The 21,704-nt window shown below is 41.2% G+C and overlaps 1 protein-coding gene across 1 annotated transcript in view; it reads right to left on the minus strand.

The window, feature by feature from the left end:
• Window positions 1–532: 532 nt before the first annotated feature.
• Window positions 533–21,704, minus strand: part of FAM171B (family with sequence similarity 171 member B) — a 46,181-nt gene continuing 25,009 nt past the window's right edge. Inside the window, exons 5-8 of the mRNA XM_075608870.1 lie at window positions 18,744–18,914; window positions 13,266–13,382; window positions 10,273–10,396; window positions 533–7,832 (exon numbers count right to left, since the gene is read on the minus strand). Of these exons, the coding sequence (XP_075464985.1) occupies window positions 6,581–7,832; window positions 10,273–10,396; window positions 13,266–13,382; window positions 18,744–18,914 (1,664 nt within the window). The 3' untranslated portion in view covers window positions 533–6,580. The remainder of the gene's footprint in view (window positions 7,833–10,272; window positions 10,397–13,265; window positions 13,383–18,743; window positions 18,915–21,704) is intronic.

Here is a 21,704-nt window from a genome sequence, read left to right on the forward strand (position 1 = left end):
AATGAGATTTGAGGCTGAATAAGGCCACTTTGCCATATATAGAATAAGGCGCTTGGCAGGAGAGGAGCAAAGCAGGAGAATATCGTGGCTGCGGTATGTTGGGTAGGAAGAAACATGAGGACTTTACAAGATTATACTGTACATTTTCGCTTGTGAGACAGTGTTATTGATTATGCTATCCAACTTGATTTCAAAGGGTTCAATAGGTCCTGTATTTGGTGGGAAAAATTGGAGTAGAAAGCGTAATTTTTATTTTGCACGTTTTAGTGTCATTTTATTAAGGTCCTTTATTTTTGCCCGTGTGCATCAGCCGGTCATTTAGAACTACGGTAAATGTCGCTTATGTAAACGCTTATACTTTCCCCCCCCCATGGGAATACTTCTGTATCTACGGTATAAACATCTAAAAGATAACAATATATTACTCCATTATCTCTATATGTTAATATTTCTATATGGAAACATCTTCGAATACACAAAAGTTGAAAATCCCCTGATACAATAACATTTTGAATATTTAAGACACAGACAGTTCAATATACATAGTTCTTTATTAAAGTTCATGTGCCGTCTTATTCAATACTCCACAAATTGGTACCAGTTACAATCTTCAGGACTGCGAAACAATGGCATCTCTCATAAATGATACAAACAATTTGAACAGTTTCATTACAGTCTTAACAAAAGCTAACACGTTGAACTGTCTATGAAATGTTAATTGTGAACATACACAATAAGAAGTTGATTGCCAAGGCAATGAAGTGCTTTTTTCCGTCCCCTAGAGCAGGGGTGTCAAACGTAGTCCCCAAGGGCTACCAACAGGTCAGGTTTTTTAGATATCCCAGCTTCAGCACAGATGGCTCAACCAGTAGCTCAATCTTCGACTGAAGCAGGGATATCCATAAATCCTGGCCTGCTGGTGGCCCTTGAGGACTAAGTTTGACACCCCTGATCTAGAGATCAGTGTGCTTTAATGTGCTTTTAATCTTACATCTCTCACCTTGATTACGTAACCCTGCCTCTGCATTGAACTATTATTTCATATTGTAGTATCCATTACATTTTAGGTATTATTAGTTGATGTATCATTCACATCTTTCCATGATGTTGCATAATCTTAAAAATACAATTAGAAAATAAATCTTGTGTCCAACTGCATCTATAAAAAACTTGTTTGTTGATCAAAGAAAAAAAAAAAACAGAACCGCACATATGCATATATAAACACTAAAATAAGTGACAGTGTAAATACTAAAAACTAAACTTTCCCTGCAGCTGAGATCTGAACCTCTCAACCAGAAAGGAAATGGCAGATTGTCCAGGAAAAACAAACCTATAGCGCAAAGAAAAAATACATAATATGTAACAAAAGCGGCAATTCCCACTCTGATGGTCCACACGCAAGAAGTCTTCTTGAGGTCAGGCACCGATACTCTTGGGCTCAGAATGCGCTCGATCCGATGTCGTGGGAATTCCTCTTAATCTGACGTTTGGAAGGAACAATAATCAGGCAGCGATACTGATCTCTGATCAGATCTCACGTGATGCGGAAGGACAGTGCGCTGGATGGGTGCAGCACGCGGAAGCAGACCTCCATTTTCTGCATACTGAGTTCGGACGACTCGCGAACAGCGCACTACCTATCGCCAATCTGTGAGTGCAATGTGCATTTTTGTATGTTTATTTTTAAATTATATTAAAACCAGGTTCCACTATGTTTTTGCCTTTGCTATATCTTTCCATATAAACATGCACCAATCTCTGAGATGACATCTGACCGAAGGGATGTGAAGCCCAGCAGTATCGCTGCCTGATTATTGTTCCTTCCAAACGTCAGATTAAGAGGATTTCCCATGACATCGGATCGAGGGGATTCTGAGCCCAATAGTATCGGTGCCTATAATCTGCTCTTCTCGAACGCCTGAGAAAAAGATTTCTTGTGAGCGCGGGCCATTAGAGTGAGAATTGCCCCTTTTTTAACATATTACTACACTAGGTTTTTGTCCTTTGCTATAAAAAGTGCAACAACCTGAAATTATTACTCAACTGAATGTCACCTTATAACTTCTTATTAAACTATACTGCATAATATTTAAGTATAGTAGAAATAATAACCGTCATTGAAAACATTTTAAGCAAATCTGCAGCTTTTAATGGCTGAAGTTGGAATTGCATTTCGACCATTTGATTAAATTCATAATTGGCAATAATGAAATATAGAGAGTAATTAATTACGTAACGTTGTTAAATATTTTCAGCTGTGGCACATTTTAAAGGACCAAAAAGAAAGTTTTTCATCGGTGCTTTAACGTGGCACAACACGTTCAACACCTCTCAAGCCTGTGCTGCGTGTGTGAACAGAGTTCAGAGTGCGGTGAAGTAAGCAAAATCAATCTGAAAAAGAAAGGGTACAGGTAAGGAAGTGACCTGAGAAGTTTCAAAAGCTCTGTACTTACTGGTACATTTATGAAGACCGCACATAGACAAACAGACTACGAAACATCCCCATATAATATGTGCATCATGAAACACTCCCATAAATCCTATCGACACTCTCCAAATTGCAAGCAGGTAGAAATAAGAGCAAAGTACATTTATATGCTAGGGTGAGTGATGAAAACCTCTTACCATCCTATTTGATTTGGTGTATATTTGTTAATGCAGTGTTAACAATGTATGGGTGACTTTCCATTATATTGAATAGGAGCCCCAGTGTCAATCAGACTGGCCCACAAGGGGCTCTCTCCTCATCGCAGCCAGGAAAAGATTTCTTCCTTACACTACCTACGACATCCATTAATGGACGCCCCCCCCCCCCACCATTGACCCCAACAGGGGGCATACCCACCATTGCCCAATGGAAGAGCCTCCCCACCCACTGCCCCCATGAAGGTCCCTTGTCGTCTTCCTCTATGATTCCTGTAAAGGGCCCTCCCCCACAACTCAGAGAAGGGCCCTTTCCTCTCACCACCCTTCACTCCTTTATCCTAATTTCGGTTGGCACCAGCTCTCTCACTTTTCTTCCATCTCCCAACCGCCCTCAAGTTCAATTCTTCTATTCTCAATTTTCTCTCAGTTCATCTCTCTTGCACCTTCCTCTCCCTCTCCTTACATCCCCCTCTCTTGTCTCACCAAATCTTTACCCCATTTTCCTTTCCCTCCCCCCTCTATCATCTCCTATGTGCAGTGAATCATGGCTTAGCGCCACTTTAAAAATGTGGCACGCGGAAGCTCCCTCCCCATTGTGTATGTGACAAGGTGAGCTATGTATCAAAATCTCATGAATTCAAACCAGGGCAAAGAGGACCAAAAACTGCACCACACTTAGTTAACCAAAAAATCAATTTGCTTCCAAATGGAATTCCTTTTCTTTGAAAAATCTGATGCAGTTTCTGCTTCACGTTTGCAGCCACTAATCTTTAATATGCACCTCCAAAGTATTTATACAACTATGCAGTTACTCTGAGCCCCCTTCAGTGCCATACGGACCAACCACACATTGTTTTGCTGGCCCCTATACCCCTTTAGAGCTTAATTTGTACTCTCCAGCTTTATTGTTTGTCATTATCCTGTCTCCCCAATTGTTGCTCGATTATATGCCATATCAGCTATTTCCTGGCTACTAGATATTGGAAGGGGCTACACCCTTTTAGGTTCTACCACTGAGCTCTCCTTACATATTAGTGAGCCTTTTCTGATTTGTCATTGTGGGATAATGAGTTACACATGACATTAGTATCTCAGTTCAAGAAGGATTTCGGATCCCATTTGTATTCCTTGGCTTCTAATAATGTGCTGTGACAGATATAATGCCAGTGGGATGCAGGTTGTATCAGAATAATGTCCTCCACTTGTATGGATAAATGACCTTGTCCCTGAATTTACTTTCTAAAAAACAACCCATCATGCAGCCGACCATTACCAATAAAAACACAGTGGTTTCCGAAATATAATTTGAAAGCACACAGCCACGGGGGCCATTGTTCACTACCCAACATGAAAACAGAGGTACTGTACAGTAAGTCAATTCATTGGTTATCACTGCCAGTCCAGCTAAGTACAGCAGCGAGCTTTACCATTCTACCAAACTGAAAAACAGTAATAACACATTACAGCATTTAGTTTCAGGGTGAGAACAGCCACCATACATTTCTGAGGCTGGCAGCTGCATGTCAAGATAGAGATTTGAACATGAATTACATATAATTAAGAGGTGCAAGAAGATACAGATGCAGCGGCCGTTATTCGAACAAATCACTGAGCCGTTTTCGTGTGCGCTGCTGTACTTCACGCGGCATTAACGCCAATTGCCACCGGGCACGTGTATATCGCGGTTGCTTTGTTTGAATTTCATGGATTCTGTTTCTTTGTGTGCAATGAAATTAATGAATTGTAATGTGTACAGTACTGTACTACTGTGTCAATTTCAGGTGTGTAAAATGCCATTTTCTGCACTCGCCTGCACTCGTATCTTACAGCGGTACGGTTGGAAGAAATCGCGCGCCATGACATGGGTATTCCGAGGTATACAGCGCGTGATGTGTTCGAATAACGGCCGCTGCTGCATCTGTACAGTACTCTGCAAAATGTATTTTCAATATTTACATTACTTATCAAGATCTATACAATCACATTTACTAACTAGTTACAAAAAACATCTATTTGAATCTGGCTGAAGAAAAAAAACTATTATAAATACACTAATCTTCAAAACACATACAATTACATAATTATGTCTTACATAGTTATGAGTTGATTGAGCATCCATCAAAATATCTATAGTTTTATTACTTATAAACAAATGGCTTTGCACAGAAAATTGGCAGTTTTGGTGACAGTCCAGATTTGGTAGAAATTGGATAGCAAATTTGGTAAAAATTAGAGGCATAGATTTAAAGGACACAACAAAAAGATACTGTGTGAAAATAATATTACGTTTGTTTTTTTTTTACAGAAAAAATCCTCAATGGACTTACCTAAAAATGTACAAAGTTGTAAAGTGTCTTCACATTTAGTGCTTTTGCAAAAATTCACATTTGTGCCGTTTAAACATATTTTACTCCGAAAAACACATTTTGTGCATGCCCCATGAAAAAAAAATGAAATCGAGCATACCACTAAGCATTTGGGATTTTCTTGTTTTAATATGGCTAGTGCCACCTTGAAAAAGATTAACTCAAAGCATCCTCTCAATTGCAATAAAATAACACACATTTATATCCTGAAAGCTATCAAATTTGTCCATAGGGCTGTTTATAATAATAATAATAGTTCTTGTATAGCGCTGCTAGTTTTTACGTAGCGCTTTACAGAGACATTTTGCAGGCACACGTCCCTGCCCCGTAGAGCTTACAATCTATGGGTTTTTTGTGCCTGAGGCACAGGGAGATAAAGTGACTTGCCCAAGGTCTCAAGGAGCCGACACCGGGAATTGAACCAGGTTCCCCTGCTTCAAATTCAGAGTCAGAGTGTCACTGAGCCACTCCTTCACGGAGTCATAAATGCTGGTAAATGACCACATAGTACAGTATAATGCAAATTCAACACAGTTTTGTGAACTTGTCTAAGATAAGTACTGTTACTGTGGTTTCAATTCATAGGGCTAAAATGGCTCACTATTTGCACCTGAAAAATATACATAATTAATACATTTTGTAGAGGAGACGGGGGTTTTTTCACACACCAAAAAAGTAAGACATGTTCAGAGCAAAACCATGCTTCTCATAGTTCTTTTTTTTATCTACACACATAAAACCTTTATACCAGAGCAGCATTTACTACATGACTTGTGATGTAAACGCATGCTGCAAACCCTTTTTGCAATGTTATTTATTGATGTGAAAATGGAGCTACCCAAAATGGCATCTATAATAAAGATAGTCTGGAGGCAGTCATCCATCATTTGTGATGTTAATAATGACATATTTATGCTGAAGTGCGTTGAGGTTCTATTATTAATTACACTGGCTTCTGCTACTTCCCAAGCATTTGCAAACTTGTACGGTCTTCTCTACTACTTCCACCTAAAATATCAGCAGAAGAAAGAGGTCATTGGAGTGGTGTATGCAGGGAAAGCAAAGGTGATTAGTAACCATTGTCCTTATCCTCCACCCTTGCAGGGTCATACAAATAGGTCTTCTTCCAGGCTCATAGGAAAAAAAGGATAGATTTCCTGTTGTGTAGCTCCACTTAACGTGTAAGTAGAGGACTACCGAAGTTCACTTGTCGAATGCAACCAGAGCCAAAGGTTTACAAGGCAGCATAGTACCTAAACAAGTTGTCTTACAGATAATTAGGGCTGGATTCATTGGTTACGTATGTGCTAATCCTGAAACCCCAACTTGCTCTAAGACTAAGCAAAGGAGAAGCATACAATATGTTTTTCAACGCTCTCATTTTTTAGGGCGGTCTTAACATAGCTCTCTGTCATTATTTATTTAAACTACTAAGGATGTTAAAATACTGTGCCAAATTAGACAATAAAAGAATAATGTCGGCATATGAAGAGATTATATGTCTGCATATCGAGTAAGAAATAAACTGATTTACATAATGTTTGAATGTTGCTTATTATCTCTTATCAGAAATTCTTCTTAGAACTTCTTTTTTTTGTTAGAGGAATTGTGCTTCTACACTCTTCAGAAGTGTTGTTTCTTCTTGGTACCTCTTTAATGATCTCATCCATGATGAGCCTTAACGATGCATCTTCTGGACTACAAGCTGTTGTTCCACTTTCACTGCTGCTCAAATCCAAATCTTCCATGTTCAATATTTTAGACTGAGGAGTAGTTTTTATAAAAGTCTTTTCCCTCTCTAACTTTCTGCCATGGTGATGTTCATTCATATCAACACCAGAATCTAAACTAGTGTCATTGCTGCCCTTTTTCTTTCTCCTTTTTAGATCTATGTAGGAGTGTCTAACTTGTGCTATTGGTTTTCCATCAAGTGAAACAAACCATGCTCTTGGATGTGATGACTGCTTTGCTTTAGACAGCTCTAACAAGGTTTGCTCAGAGATTCCTTGAAGCTCAGTAGAAAATTGTGTCATTCCAGCTGCTTCATTGAGTGTCCCAGGAACAGAAACTGATTCTAAGAGACTACTTGCATAGCAATCCCAGTTAGAAGCTTGTCCTGGTTGACATTTATGAATCATGTTCTGTTCTCTACTTGTTGATGGTTGAGGAGTCATTCTTGGCAAAGTCTGGTTATGGCTTCCTTGTTCTAATGGCTCTACCAGAGAACTATAGACAAGTTCTCCTTTTCTTGGCAATGTCGCTGACTTACATAATGCCAACTGCTCTGGGAAATGGAAGATATCAGGGGATTGGAGGATGGCTATTGGTTGGCTGTACATTTGCATGAATTGATCTGAAAGACGTGAAAAGTCATAGATTTCCCCACTAACTGTGAGATACTTGTTGCTTTGTTCATTGGAGTACTGTAGCAAAGGAGCAGCATCAGAGACATCATGTTTAAATAGCTGTGCATGGCCAAATGTATCACTGGATTCTAATGACTGGTCAGAAGACGTTGAATTTTTATTTTTATGGGGAGACGGAAATGAATGATCTTTATTGTAGAGACATAAATCATCTTTCATTTTAGCCATGTGCCTTCTTTCTTCTGATTTAACGTTTTCAGAAGATTCTTTCAACGATGTGGACATTTTGGAAGTATGAGGAAATGTGTTCTCTTTCTGTTTAATTGATCCTTTAGAATAATTTTTAGAATTGTTTTGGTTAGTAGATGTAGCTTGGTCCATTTTTGTCATCTCCATATTCAGTTTGTTGGGGGTATTCCTTAATCTCTTGTTTGACAAATTACACTTACGCCTGCAAGAAAGCAGACAAAATGATTCATATGAAGTAGCCTTGTTTCACATTAGACCTCCAATCCTCTGTGAACGCAATCAAGGAAAAAATGTATTATTTGAACTAAATAGGACTTAGCTTGGAATTGGTAAATTATATTGTGAATGCAATGTACATATTTAAAAAAATATTTATAAATGTATGTACTTACAATATACTTTGAAACACAGATACATATTATGGGGGTATGTATGCAGAGAAAACGTTTCATCAGTTTGTACCTGCTCAATGTGTATGAAGTTTGTTATTTGAGCTTCCTATACAGTATCTGGCACTGAGCAAGAGAGGTTAACAGCACCTCAAACCTGCTAGACAAAACTCTGCTCTATTATATTGACTCAGACTTTGATACATCATCTTATAGTATTACTCCAATCAACTTCTCCCCTAACTGCTCCAAAAAGCCACTGCCCAAATCACTAACAGGTGCACGTCGGACACTACTGAAGCAAAGCACCTCGATACAATCAGGGTTGTTCATTAAACTGTGATGGGAGTTTCCGTGTGGCTGTACCCTGATCGGCACTATCTCAGTTTTCTCAGCCTATTCTCGTAGCTCCGAAGTGTGACAGTCCGCTTCTAAAGTGCCCTTTAGAAGCGGGTTGTCAGGCGTTGCTATTTTGTAAGCCCTTCTTGCATGTCCAAACCGTGCGGAAAAGGGGATTTCAGAAGCGGTTTCATTCTGGCTGTGCACATCCGAACGCAATGACCAAACTCACATTTTTTGCAAATTAGCTGAATTCTAGTAGCTCAGAAAAGTACAACAAGCTAAACCGCTTCAGGAGGAGGAAGGAGGGGGGGAGGAGAGAAATAAATTGAGGAGAAATGCCTGTGCTATGAAGGAGCACACCTGGGGTACCCTGGCAAATATGCCAACGGACATACAAAGTATATTTAAATGTGTTGCACCTCCTAAAATACTGGTATCAGGCCCAACAGGATCAGAACCCACAACCCTGCTATTCAGGGCGGCAGCTCTAGCATTGAACTAAACCAGACGCTGGGAAGCTCCACTGTCACATACAGTATCAAGCAGGAAGGGCCGCAGACAGCTTCCCCGGGTAGAGTTTCCACTGGGCCCCCTCCCCTGTGTCGCCGGCCTTGCGAGACATGCCCTCTATCTCTCATACCACCCATCTATCCCCTCCCTCCTCTCTCCCACAACCTCACCTCTCCCATCACTCTCTCCCACACCCCCACCTCTCTCCTATGCTCCCACCTCTCTCTCCTACACCCCCACCTCTCTCTCCCACGCCCCCACCTCTCTCCTACGCTCCCACCTCTCTCTCCCACGCTCTCCACCTTTGGGGGAGGCTTCTAATGCTGCATCAAACAGTTGGGCACATCGGCCGTTGTGCGCAGGGGTGGGGCCTGCATAGGAGGCCAGGTCTGCTGCAGGGTTGGGGCGGGGGGAGGGGGTAGAGCAAAGCCTGCTGCAGGGGGAGGGGCAAAGCTGGGGCCCCCCCGCAGCCACCGGTCTTTGGACAGTAGTCTCTGCTCTCCCCTCCCCCCCTGTCGGTGACCCTGCTCCCAAGTGTTTCATGTTTGCTTTCTTGTGTGCACATGGAACATTGAACTGGCAACCAAGAAGTGTAAGTGGTCTCCTATTATAGGAAATCAGGGGAGAGGGCTACACATGTGATCAAAAGAATGCTGTGACAATAGCATTTCCGAGCATCTGGTTTAGTTCAATGCTAGAGCTGCTGCCCTGAACTGCAGAGGTTGTGGGTTATAATTCTGTTGGGTCTGACACCAGTACCCGCTTCATCACAAGGGCCCTTAGACTTGTCATTATTGGTCTTATAGAAATCTTTTAGGAGGTGTGACTCATTTAAATATACTTTGTACAGTCTTTAGCATATCTCCCAGGGTACCTCAGGTGTGCTTATTTTTCAGCACAGACATTTCTCCCTAATTTATTTGGAGGGCGGTTTGAGGGGACATATATATAACTCAAAATACTACCAGACTAGAAGTTGTCCTCCTGCCCATACCATCCAGGCGAATTTCATGTTAAACCATGCGGGTTGTCACTTTTTATATATGCGGTTGAAATGATACGAATTGCAATAGAAAATACATTTTTTTCACACATTTCCTTCCGCGATTTATGAACATGCCAAACTACCCGGTTTTGCAATGACAACTTCAGAGCTACGAGAATAGACCCCAAAAACATTGCGGCTACAAAGGAAGAGTAATCAGATGCTCAAAAGGGTATTCTACAGTGACCTAAAAATTAGCTTCAGCTATGGTTTATAACGGGAGTGAGCACTCTTCATCTACAAAATAGAGAAAATATATATATTGTTCACTTTTGACATATTAGATGTGTACTTTTGACAATAATTTGGGGAAATTTGAGATATGTCATTAAAAAATATGCAAACATTTTACTTACCTGCATAAACAAAGAAGAACTGCAAATAATCCAATGATAATCACCACATTACCTCCTAATATGGCAGTAAGAAATAATGTATGGTACGTGGACAAGTCCTTATAAAATGCATTATGAAACCAACCTGAAAAGTTGAAACAAAATGTAAATACTTAGACACTAAAATACTACATATTTGGCTACAAACAAACACGGACTTGGAGGGACTCATTGCATGTGCATCTAAGTGCCTTCCTGCTATGGTTGTGATGTAATAATATGTTATTTGGTGCATCTTCACCTGGTAACGCCTCCTATACCGCCATATAAGGTCACGTGAATTCATCTTTACACTGTATTGTGAAGAGGGTATGAGAGAAGTCAAATAACTTGATACATTGATGCTGAGAGCAGGATCTCATAGTTTTACAACCAAAAACCAGTCATGATACATAGCGGACCCTTAGTTGGGTCACATATGCAAACTCGAATGCAGGTCTGCAAGGGGCAGTCTCTCCTAGAGCTGAGGTGAACTACAGTGTAGGCACTGGCGTGGTTGATAGGTGAAATATACGTTATTAACACCCCTTTAAAAAAACAAAGTCTAAGTATTTTAACTAATTTTTCTTTAACACTTTTCACATTTCCATGGTATACACGTTTTAGTATTTTTGTTTATATATTTTTGGGTCATATTTACGAAGATATGCCAAAAAAACACCGTCCGGCACCTGAAGACTTCTATGGCCCATTTACTTGATTAGAAGTAATTATGTGAGTTTGGGTGTTACAGTACTTCACTATGCTCTAATATCATTGTGTCGTTTGTAAAATTCAGTATGATATAACACTTTGTAAACCTCAAAAAGAAAAGCACAAGAAATGCAACGATAAAGTACTAATTATAATTAAAATATTGTTAGATAGAATCTAATATGTTGGCAACAATTTTACATCCAGACAATGGAGAAATATCACTCGCATGGGGAAATATAAAATACTTTAGGCTCAAGTTATATAGTTACATAGTAGATGAGGTTGAAAAATGACATATGTCCATCAAGTTCAACCTATGCTAAATGTTGACGACAGATACTTATATTTGTACTTACAGTATATTTACCCAGAGGAAGGCAGGGTAGCAGGCAGTTTTGTGGAGAGAAAACTTGCGGGTGTCTGATTCTGTATGTAGGTTAGGGGTGCAGGCGATCCAACTAAGGATTTTATAGTTAGAAGGGCAGTAGCCGGTTTTAGGAGGAATTCAACAGCTCAGGACAACAGGAAGCCGGTTACTCAGTTAGTGCTGGATGCTATGATTCAGGCATCCGTTAGGGTTTGTTTACCCAAATTTGAGGTTAAACTGTTTATGCAGCGTGTACGTTGGCATTTTTTGGGGCATTGCGAGTTAGCAAATTAGTTTGCGCAACGAAAAGAGGTGTGGGGGGATGAGGGGGCAGGAATGGCAGTTGAGAATGGGGTGCAAGGGCCAGAGTCAGTTAGGCTTTTGGTGTGAAGTTCTAAAACTGGTCAGCTAGGCCGGGGCGCTTGGGTTTCTTTAGGGGGGTTGGGTAATAGTTTGATCTGCCTGGTAATGAGGCTAAGGGTACACACTGAGGTTCGTCCTCCTATCCCAGGCCCATTGCTGGGGCATGCAGATGGGGAGCCTTTATCAAGATTTTAATATCAGCGGGTTTTTCATTGATGCCTTAAAAATGTGGGGACAGATCGTACCCATTTCGGGACCCACTCCTTCCATATAGGGGCGGCGATCGAGGTAGCGCAGGCTAACTTAAGGGCGGATGTTATTCAAAGGATTGTGTACTGAGATTCTAACAGCTACCGGAGTTATGTTAGGTCAGAAATTAGTTAAGGGGTGGAGGGTTGATTCTTTTTTGATGTTTTAGGTTTTGCACCCCCGGATGTTTGGATAATCTGTGATTTCTTTATTCATTGGGTGAAGAAGCGTGCGGCAGTCCATTCATACGGGAGGAATTTGGGTTTGAGAGGGAATCAGGGAAACGTTTTCTGGGGTGGCTGGGTGTGGTTTGAGGTGGATCCAGTTGTTACCAGAGCTGCTGCCTTTGGCAAGGGATAGGAGGTCTCCAAAAAATGTAGTTATTCATGTAGGGGGTGATGACATGAGGTCGGTGGGGTCGGTAACATCTTTAAATTTAGTTGAGTCAATAGAAAGTGATTTAGCTCAGATTCAGGTGGGGTGCTGTACAAATGGTGTGGTCAGACATTGTTCATAGGAAGGCGTGGAAGGGGGCTTGTAGTGCAAGGGCAGTTGAGCATACTAGAAAGAAAACTAATAAGGCCGTTAGTAAACGTATTTTGCAAGTGTTGGGTGATAAATGATCCTGAGTTTGATATAGATAATAGCGGATTATTTCGGCTACATTGGGTACAGTTATCGGAGACAGGTTTGAATTTGTTTAATATGACTCTTCAGGAAGGGCTTCAAAAGGTCCTGCAGGTCTAGGGGTACATGGCTAGTGTAAGGGATTTAATAGCCCTGTGGGTGGTGGCTGTTGGGGTAAGTGGGCTCTAACTTTGCAGGCTCCATGGTGCTGGTAAGTCCTAGTAAGTCCTATCAGGGGTCATTTGTGCGTGAATTCCTGCTTGATGGCATGGGGGTTTGAGCACGCTGGCAGAGTTGCCACTTACCAGGGGTGGATATATATATATATATTATTTGTTTAATAAAAACTGCAGCCTTTTGTACCTCCAGATCTTTGTAGTGTTTTTATGTATTTATATGTATGTATATTTGAGGGGGGGGGGCGTGTGCTGGGGGGAGGGGGGGGATTTCCTTCCAGTTAGGAAAACATTCCATCAACCTTATTTTAATTATATACATAGGAATCATCTTATCTGTCAATATTGTAAACCAACCTTTTTTTTTTTACCAACAAATAAAAAGTACTAAACAACACAAATACACTTTATCATGTGGCAGAATCCAAGCTAGACAGATCTATGTTTTGTATGTAACATTTATAAAATCAAAATACCTCCACTTCCAGGCAGGGGAGCAGCTATCCAGTATCCCAAGTGTGGGGCCACATATGTCCATATTAGATGATCCTTTTCTTTCTTGATGACTCCCAAACCATGGTTTATCCAAGCACCTAGAATAAAAATATAAAAATAATATAAACAAAGTTGACTGAGTATACCAATTAACAGGTTGGTGAACACAGTCCAGCTCTGAACAGTCTAGTCAACATTAGACTGTAATGTGAAGTGATGGACTTCCCCATTATTTTATTTATAAAATATTTTACCAGAAAGTAATACATTGAGAGTTACCACTCGTTTTCAAGTATGTCCTGGGCACAGACTCTCCACGGACTCTCTCCTTCCTCTCGTCCTAGTCCTTCTGGGTCCTGCGCGTGGAGCAGATCTTCGTCACTCTGATCTCGATTAATCAGATGTTACAGTACTTGTCAGTGACTCCCAGGGGAATTACTGACTAATCCTGTCTGAATAATAGAGATCAGAGCGACCAAGTTCTGCTCTGCAGGCCGGACACAGAATGAAGAGGAGGGTTGGCCAGATGCTGATAGGTTAATAGCAGTCTGCAATTTTGTGCCCTGGAGCTGGAATGAGGGAGAGATGGGGGCCCCTAAACAGCTGCTTAGTCCACTTATATGCTAGAGCCACCTATGAAAATGAGGAGCAATTGCAATTGGTAAATAATTATGTGGAACTTGGTATTTATAAAATGCTTTGGATAAAAGGTGCTATACAAGAAGCAAAAGTAGTATATATTAAGACATTATTTATCATCAGAGGTTGTATGTATATGTCTAGGTTCCTAGGAAACCTTGGGTTCCACAGGCATCCCTAATGGGTTTCACAGGTGTCCCTAATGGGTTTAGAAGATCAAGGGGTGCTCCACCCATATAACGACTAATCCATAGAATATGAATCTTCAAGGACCCCAGTATAGCAGAGTGGGTTAAATAAACGAAATGGCCTGTGAGTCACTCATAACCATATGTAGAATTATTGCCTCATGGTAGCTTACACAGTCCAAGTTAGAGTACTCAACTATAGTGGTCACACATAAAGATATATAATCCTAACCTAAAGGCATTGAAAGGGTGTTTTTGAATGAGAGAAGGGGTGATTTACTCAATCTTTTAGACCGCAGGCTTATTGGATATTTATGTTACAAACTAGAGCCCCCTGCGGTCAATATTGAGTGGAACCTGAGCCATTTTTTGACCTAATGAATATGTACAGGCATACCCCGCATGAACGTACGCAATGGGACCGGAGCATGTATGTAAAGCGAAAATGTACTTAAAGTGAAGCACTACCTTTTTCCCACTTATCGATGCATGTACTGTACTGCAATCGTCATATACGTACATAACTGATGTAAATAATGCATTTGTAACAGGCTCTATAGTCTCCCTGCTTGCGCACAGCTTCGGTACAGGTAGGGAGCTAGTATTCCTGTTCAGGCCATACTGACAGCGCATGCGTGAGCTGCCGTTTGCCTATTGGGCGATATGTCCTTACTCGCGAGTGTACTTAAAGTGAGTGTCCTTAAAGCGGGGTATGCCTGTATATGTTTCTGCTTTAGACTGAATCTTAACCTTTATATTGTCTAGATTATAGCGTTCGTGTCTATTTTTCCACATAAAGTTCTACTTGTTATCTGAGTAAATAAAGTATTATTCTGATAGATTAAAGAAACTAAATCAATAATACATTTATTATGATATTTTTTTATATATTAACATTGTAGGTTCAATATTGCATCATCCAGGGAGGATGTACTTATTCCTTGAGCAGTGTGATACCCTTAGATATGGCAGGTTGCCTAGACATATCTGAAAATTCTTTCATCTATGTGAAATATTCATGATGTTTTTGAGGTGCTTTGTAGCTTTGAGGATATCACACTGTTCGTTTTGGAAATTATGTATTACTTTTATGAACAAATAATGTTATAGATGTACAGTATTTGGATACATACATTGTATTGTATTTTATTGTATATGTTGTTTTTTGTGGGACTGGAGCAATGGGGGAGTTTGTCTACCCCATGTGTTTTTAATTATTGCGCCTTTATACCCTATAGTGTACTTATTAATATGGGTCTTATGTTAATAAAGGGGCGCTATGATACATTATTATGTTCTTCTGACCATTCAGGGCTGTCAGGTGCGGCGCCGATGGGGTGGAGTGTTGTCTGCTCATCCCAATCTTTGATTGGTTTATGAGTAGCACCTCTACACCTATGGGTGGCCTGTAGGGGCGGCCCTTGGGGGCGGAGGATTGCCATGCTAAATTAGACTTATGGATATAGTTATTGGGTGCCCTTCCCTTTAGTGCGCATGCGCGTGCCGAGCGGGGGGCGTGTCTACCAGCCAATACTTGTTTTGGGGCGACGGTGGCGCCTCGCGTGACGTCACGCGCATACGCAGTAGACAGTGGGCCGAGTTCCTTTAGTTATCACCATATGAGAGGTATTTAGTCCCCACTAACTGGGAATATATCTTGCTGGTGCCCTCCCTTTTGGTGCGCGTGGCGAGCGGGGGGCGTGTCTACCTACCGACGTTTGATCGGCGACGGTGGTGCCTCACGTGATGTCACGCGCATGCGCAGTGGGTTGTGGACCGTGTTTTTTTCACATTTTACTCATAATTATAATTTCTCTATTAAGTAGGGGGTATATAGGGCACCCCTATTGCTCTTTGTTCCACACTCCTTGATAAAGGACCTACCCATCCGAAACACATAGGAGGCTGTTTGTTACCCCCCCTGGGGTGATGTTTTTTATCAGATAAGTTCTGTAATAAATGGATTTTATTTTTTCACCACATGACTCCCTGGCAGTGCGCTGTTTGCTTTCTTGTTCTACGTGTCCCTAATGGGTTCCCTGCAATTTTCAGGTAATTTGAAAATAGTACCAAATACAGAAGAATTTACAATGCATTTAATCTCAGACGCGCTATTAGAGAGGGTTGGGGTTCCTTACAATGCATCTGATCTGAGAAGCACTATTAGAGAGGGTTGGGGCTCCTTACAATGCATCTGATCTGAGAAGCACTATTAGAGAAGGTTGGGGTTCCGTACAATGGATCTGATCTCAGACGCGCTATTAGAGAGGGTTGGGGGTTCCTTACAATGCACCTGATTGCAGTCACACTATTAGAGAGGGTTGGGGTTCCTTACAATGAGTCTGATCTGAGGCGCGCTATTAGAGAGGGTTGGGGTTCCGCAGAATTTCATAATATAATTATAGGGTTCCTTAACCAAAAAAAGGTTGCAGAACACTTTATTAAGATATAGTAGATCGAGTGCCAATATCTAAATAAGAGTATTGGCAATAAATAGTAGAAGTTTGGTATGCTGTACAATCCTTCTGTGACAGAGCGGCTTTGTAGGTATGGTCAGGAAGGAGCTCACACCTCTTTTTTTGCAATGAAAGTCCTTTATTCCCTGTGTGAGGGTTGCAGGTTACAGTAATCGGGTAACAAAAACAGCATAAGTCTGCAAAATAACAGGACAGTCTTAATCGCCGGTATCTCAAAGGGAGTTCAGGCTCTCCCCCTGACAGGCTCTCTGCAACCTGTTCCCTCACAGATTGAGAGCCAAAATGAGAAACAGAAGGATGTCTGCTGCCTGCCTTTTAAACCTCCTCTTTCCAATCAGCTCACAGACCTACAAGCCAGGCTGTGGTTTATCCCGGTCTGCTCAGGTGAAAGAGTTTGAACACTTTATACACTCCCTCACACCCTCATTAGACCATGGATCCTATCATACTTAAACTCATGTTCAACCCCTATTAAAAAAAACTTAAATATTGGTTAAAAATAAGGAATCACAAATGATATGCTGCGTTCTAGCATGAGAACACAACTCTTCCATTAAAACAAACAAAAAGGTACATATCTTATGTCTTTCATTATGTTAAATAGAAAGTAGACTTCACAGTTTTTTTTTGCGTCATGTACGACAGCGTCTTTTTTGGTGGAGTTAGGATGGAGTTGCCGGATTACCAGATTATAATGATAAGTATCAAATTATTCGCCTCCGTGCGTCACTTATTCTCCTTTCAATCTGCATCAAAATATTCGCCAGGTCCGAGGTGATGTTAAGTGTCTTGCTTAATAATCTGCGCCTAATGTAAGAATCTGTAGCAACAAGCTTGTTCCACGCGCAGCGACGAGTTTGAAAATCAGCCGTCCGTAGGCACTTAACTTTGGCGGTCGCTTCCTTGCGGCCGCCCTCCTTCTCCTTCTGAATCGCAGTGTCAAATGACGACGCGGACGTCACCAACGCAATGTCACACGGCATCGCGTTGCCATGGTAACGCAACATCATGGTGACATTTGACGCCACGCCACCGCATTGCCATGGCAACGAGACGCCATGTGATGTCATGTAGGTGACGTCCGCTGCGTCATTTGACAGATTTCCCGGGGCCCAGGACTAGTGTTGACCAGGGCACCCCCCCCATCGTCAGAGTTGCAAGCCCCCCCATTTCACACTTTGCTAGCACCCCCATTTCACACCTTGTGACCCCTCTTCATTTCACTACCTCTTTCTATGTATTTCTCTCTCCTGCGTCTCACTCTTACTCCATCTCTTCCTCATTCACCCCCTCCTCACTCTCTCCCTCCATGTATTACCCCACTCAGTCCCCATCCTCACACTCACTCCCTCCCCACCATCAGTGCATTTAAAAAAAAATATTGAGGGAACTCTGACGTGAGGATGGGACCTGGGGGGAATTATTTTTCGAAAAGTGCAATAATATACACATTTATTAACATTTCAAAATCATTTCTAATCTTTGTTATTATTTTTGTAAATAATAATTATTACGTTCTAATTGTTTTGTAGGACATATAACAATTAGTTTTTTTAGATTATCACAATAATGCTATAAAATTTACCACGTGGTCTATGAAAAAAGGTACAAAAAATGCGTTCCACCGCGTTCCCCCTGAATAAAAGATATATATATATAGATATATATATAGATATATATATATATATATATCAAAAACAGATAGTCGATACCGTTCTATGGCGAAATAAATGCTTTTATTTGTGCGAGCTTTCTAAATACAATGATCTCTTCTTCGGGCGATGTTACAATTGATTCAGCCAAAAAACTTTCTTGAAACAAAGCATCTGTGGGTGAGGTTATCCCTCCCCCTGTGCAGTATGTGATTTATGACCTGAGGTGTTAAATGGTCCCTGAATGCTTGTGATGTAAGAGAGTGTGTTTGTTTATTTATGTATGTGTGTGTATGTGTACGTATGTGTATCGACTATCTTATTTTGATTACTAAGCTCGGCTAACACGGTACACATACCTACACACACACACACACACACACACACACACACACACACACACACACACACACACACACACACACACACACACACACAAAATTTGGGGACAAGGATTTGAAAAATGTATTCTATCCTTAGATTTTTTTTTTGCACATACATACCACTTTTCATATCAAATGTCCAAGCAGGGACAGAGTTTCCAGGATTCATGGAAGCTGTCGCTGGGAGGGGAAGTGTCATTTGAATGGGTCCGTTCACTTGTAGTTCTTTCCCTTGTGAAAATAAGTTTACACATATTGCTCCAAGAGGGGTCAGTTCAACACTTTTAAAGCCTATGGAGAGAAACGGTATAAGTGTTGCATGTTTCTCTTTATCAAGATAAAAGCTTTTTCGTGCCAATTTGTTGTTTTTTTGTCAGGTATTATATGGCGTTTTCGTTACCCTTAAATTAATAACAACACAACATTGTGAAACTTAAAGGTGGGTGCACATTTTTTTTATGGTTGCTGGCTTTGGAGAAATAAGTTTACTCTGTGACTAGAGATTCTTTCGTTTCATATCTTTGCTTTAGCATTGTTGAGATGGTTTTTTTATTTGGCCACTCTTGAAATGGCTCTTGTTACTTCTCATACAACTGCCTGATTAAACAAACTACATCAGGATTTCTAATGAGAAAATAATGCATTATGTACATTTTTCAAACTGCTCAGATTTCGTGACCACCCCTCCCCAAAAATATTAGAGGGATGCCAATTTTACAAATGTAGAATAGATTAAATTGCGTAACAATGGCTCCACATCCCTGCTCAACAACTTAAGGCTGCGTTCAGACAGGCTGCAACGTGACGTTTCGCCGTGTTCTATGGGAGTTTTCAAACTGAAAACGCCCACCGTGGCGAAGTACAGCGTTGTCGCTGCTACACTTGAAGGAGATAACTGAAGTTGTAATTTCAAGCAGCAGCCGCCGCATCACGTGTACTTCGCCAGCCAATTGAGCATGAGCACACATCGTCCAGCAGAAAGAGGCGGGGACGCGCGAACGTGAAGTACCCAGTCTGAAATCAGCCTTAGACGGGGCTCAGTTCCAAAGTGTTATTCTGGGGATCACCAATCCTGTGGTTCTGAAGGATGGCTCAGTGAGGAAAGGCACTGACTCTGAGTACAATGATGCCGAGTTTGAAGCAGGAGAACCTGGTTCAAATGCCGGTGTGAGCTCTTCATGACCTTGGATAAGTCACTTTATCTCCCTGTGTCTCAGGCCCCAATTAATAGATTGTAAGTTCTACGGGGCGTACACTGTCAGCGCTATATAGGAAGAAAACAATTATTATTCTGCTGCAACCCTGCAGAAAACTTCCTCTTCCTGAGTCTCCAAGCTCACTGTCTCCCACGCTCAACTCCTCATTAGGGTTGGGCGAAACCTCTGCACAAGGTCAGCAAATTGTGGACATTTGCCATTGACAAAAAATTTGCAAAGCTATGAAACTTTGCCAGAAATAACCTTCATCATCAAACATCTTACTTAGAAAGAACAACCTCTTGCGAACATTTCATTAACACGGTTGGTTGATGCACTGGTACATATTGGGGAACTTTGCGATTACTTGCATAATTAAATTGAGAAGTTCTAATTTTTTAATCTGTCACTCAATACATAGTATTTGATTATATGCCAGAACTTTTGCCAAAAAAAAGGAGGCAGCTTGGCATATCTCTATTTGGGTAGATCAGTGTTTTTCAACCATGGTTCCTAGAAACCCTTGGGTCCCCCAGACATCCCTAAAGGGTACCCTGTAATTTTCAGATCAGTTTAACATTTTACCAAATACTGTACAGAAGAATTTACCATGCATATGTAGCACCCTGCTATATTTCCCTAGCCTGGCATACAAGTCCTGGTAATATCCACAAAGCTAAATATATGCAAAAACAATAGCTGTTAGTGATCTAATTAGCATAGGCTTAATGCCATGTGAAGTTAGCACTGCCTTGCGTTAGCTTCAAATAACGTGAGTTACCCAAAGGTGGGGTTACTACCACCTAGATCCTGAATAGAAAAAATAGAATAGTAAGGCGGTTCACTGCTGCCGCCGGGGTATAAAGGTTCCACACGCAATAAAATAAAGGTTAGTTTATTAGTGCATAATGCACAAAAAAGTCTGCCACAGACTAATGCACTAATGCACTAATGCACTATGCACTAATAAACTAACCTTTATTTTATTGCGTGTGGAACCTTTATACCCCGGCGGCAGCAGTGAACCGCCATACTATTCTATTTTTGCTCGATATACCTGGGCTGGAGCACGCCGATTTCCTCTTCCGGTTCATAGGTACCTGACGTCATCACTGACCGGAGACCCGGCGTGTCAAGACTGTGAGTGCCTTTCTGCTTGTTCTCCCTTCCCCTACCTCCGCAGTGAGGATTCTTGTCCGTGGGTGACACCGGGTGTAGGAGGGCAGTGGCGGAGGGTAGCGGTTTACTTAGCTGGTTGTTCCTCCACAGGGGACACGGCGGTATTACTGCTATTTATTCCTCCTTACCACTTTTAGCCCCTACCCGTTGATAGTCACGGGGCACGGTTCAAGTGGGGTGTCTACATTGTTGCTTCATTCATTAGTGGGACACTGGACGGAGGAGCGCTTTATTTATTTCTTATTGGAAAATGTTTCTGGACTTTATGTAGGATCTATGCCTGTGTACAATTGGTAGCACCAGTTCTTTCCTGGGAGTGATTCTAGGATATTTGCTAGATCCTGAATAGATTCAAGTTAAAAAAAGAGAAGACAGGAGAGGAAAAGAACCCGATAAATAACCATATAATTGTTAAATCATACCTAGCTGTGGTCTTACACTGCTACAGACCCTGTAACAGACCTATATCAAGGTCTGCATGTGAGTAACGTCACCTTTTGCTATGACGTAAGCAACACGTCATTAGCACTAACGTCCATTATAATAACGCAACAGGCTCGTTACAGCTGAAAACAGCACTTAACGCATCGTTAGTGAGCTTTAAAGATCCTTGTTAGCACTTAACTGAAGTTAACGCCCCGTTACGTCACTACCGGAGCTCTGCGTATCTACCCCAATGATAGATGTAATTCTGCAATGTCTTCAA

The sequence above is a fragment of the Ascaphus truei genome, chromosome 7, assembly GCF_040206685.1.
Source record: "Ascaphus truei isolate aAscTru1 chromosome 7, aAscTru1.hap1, whole genome shotgun sequence".
Classification (NCBI taxonomy): domain Eukaryota; kingdom Metazoa; phylum Chordata; class Amphibia; order Anura; family Ascaphidae; genus Ascaphus; species Ascaphus truei.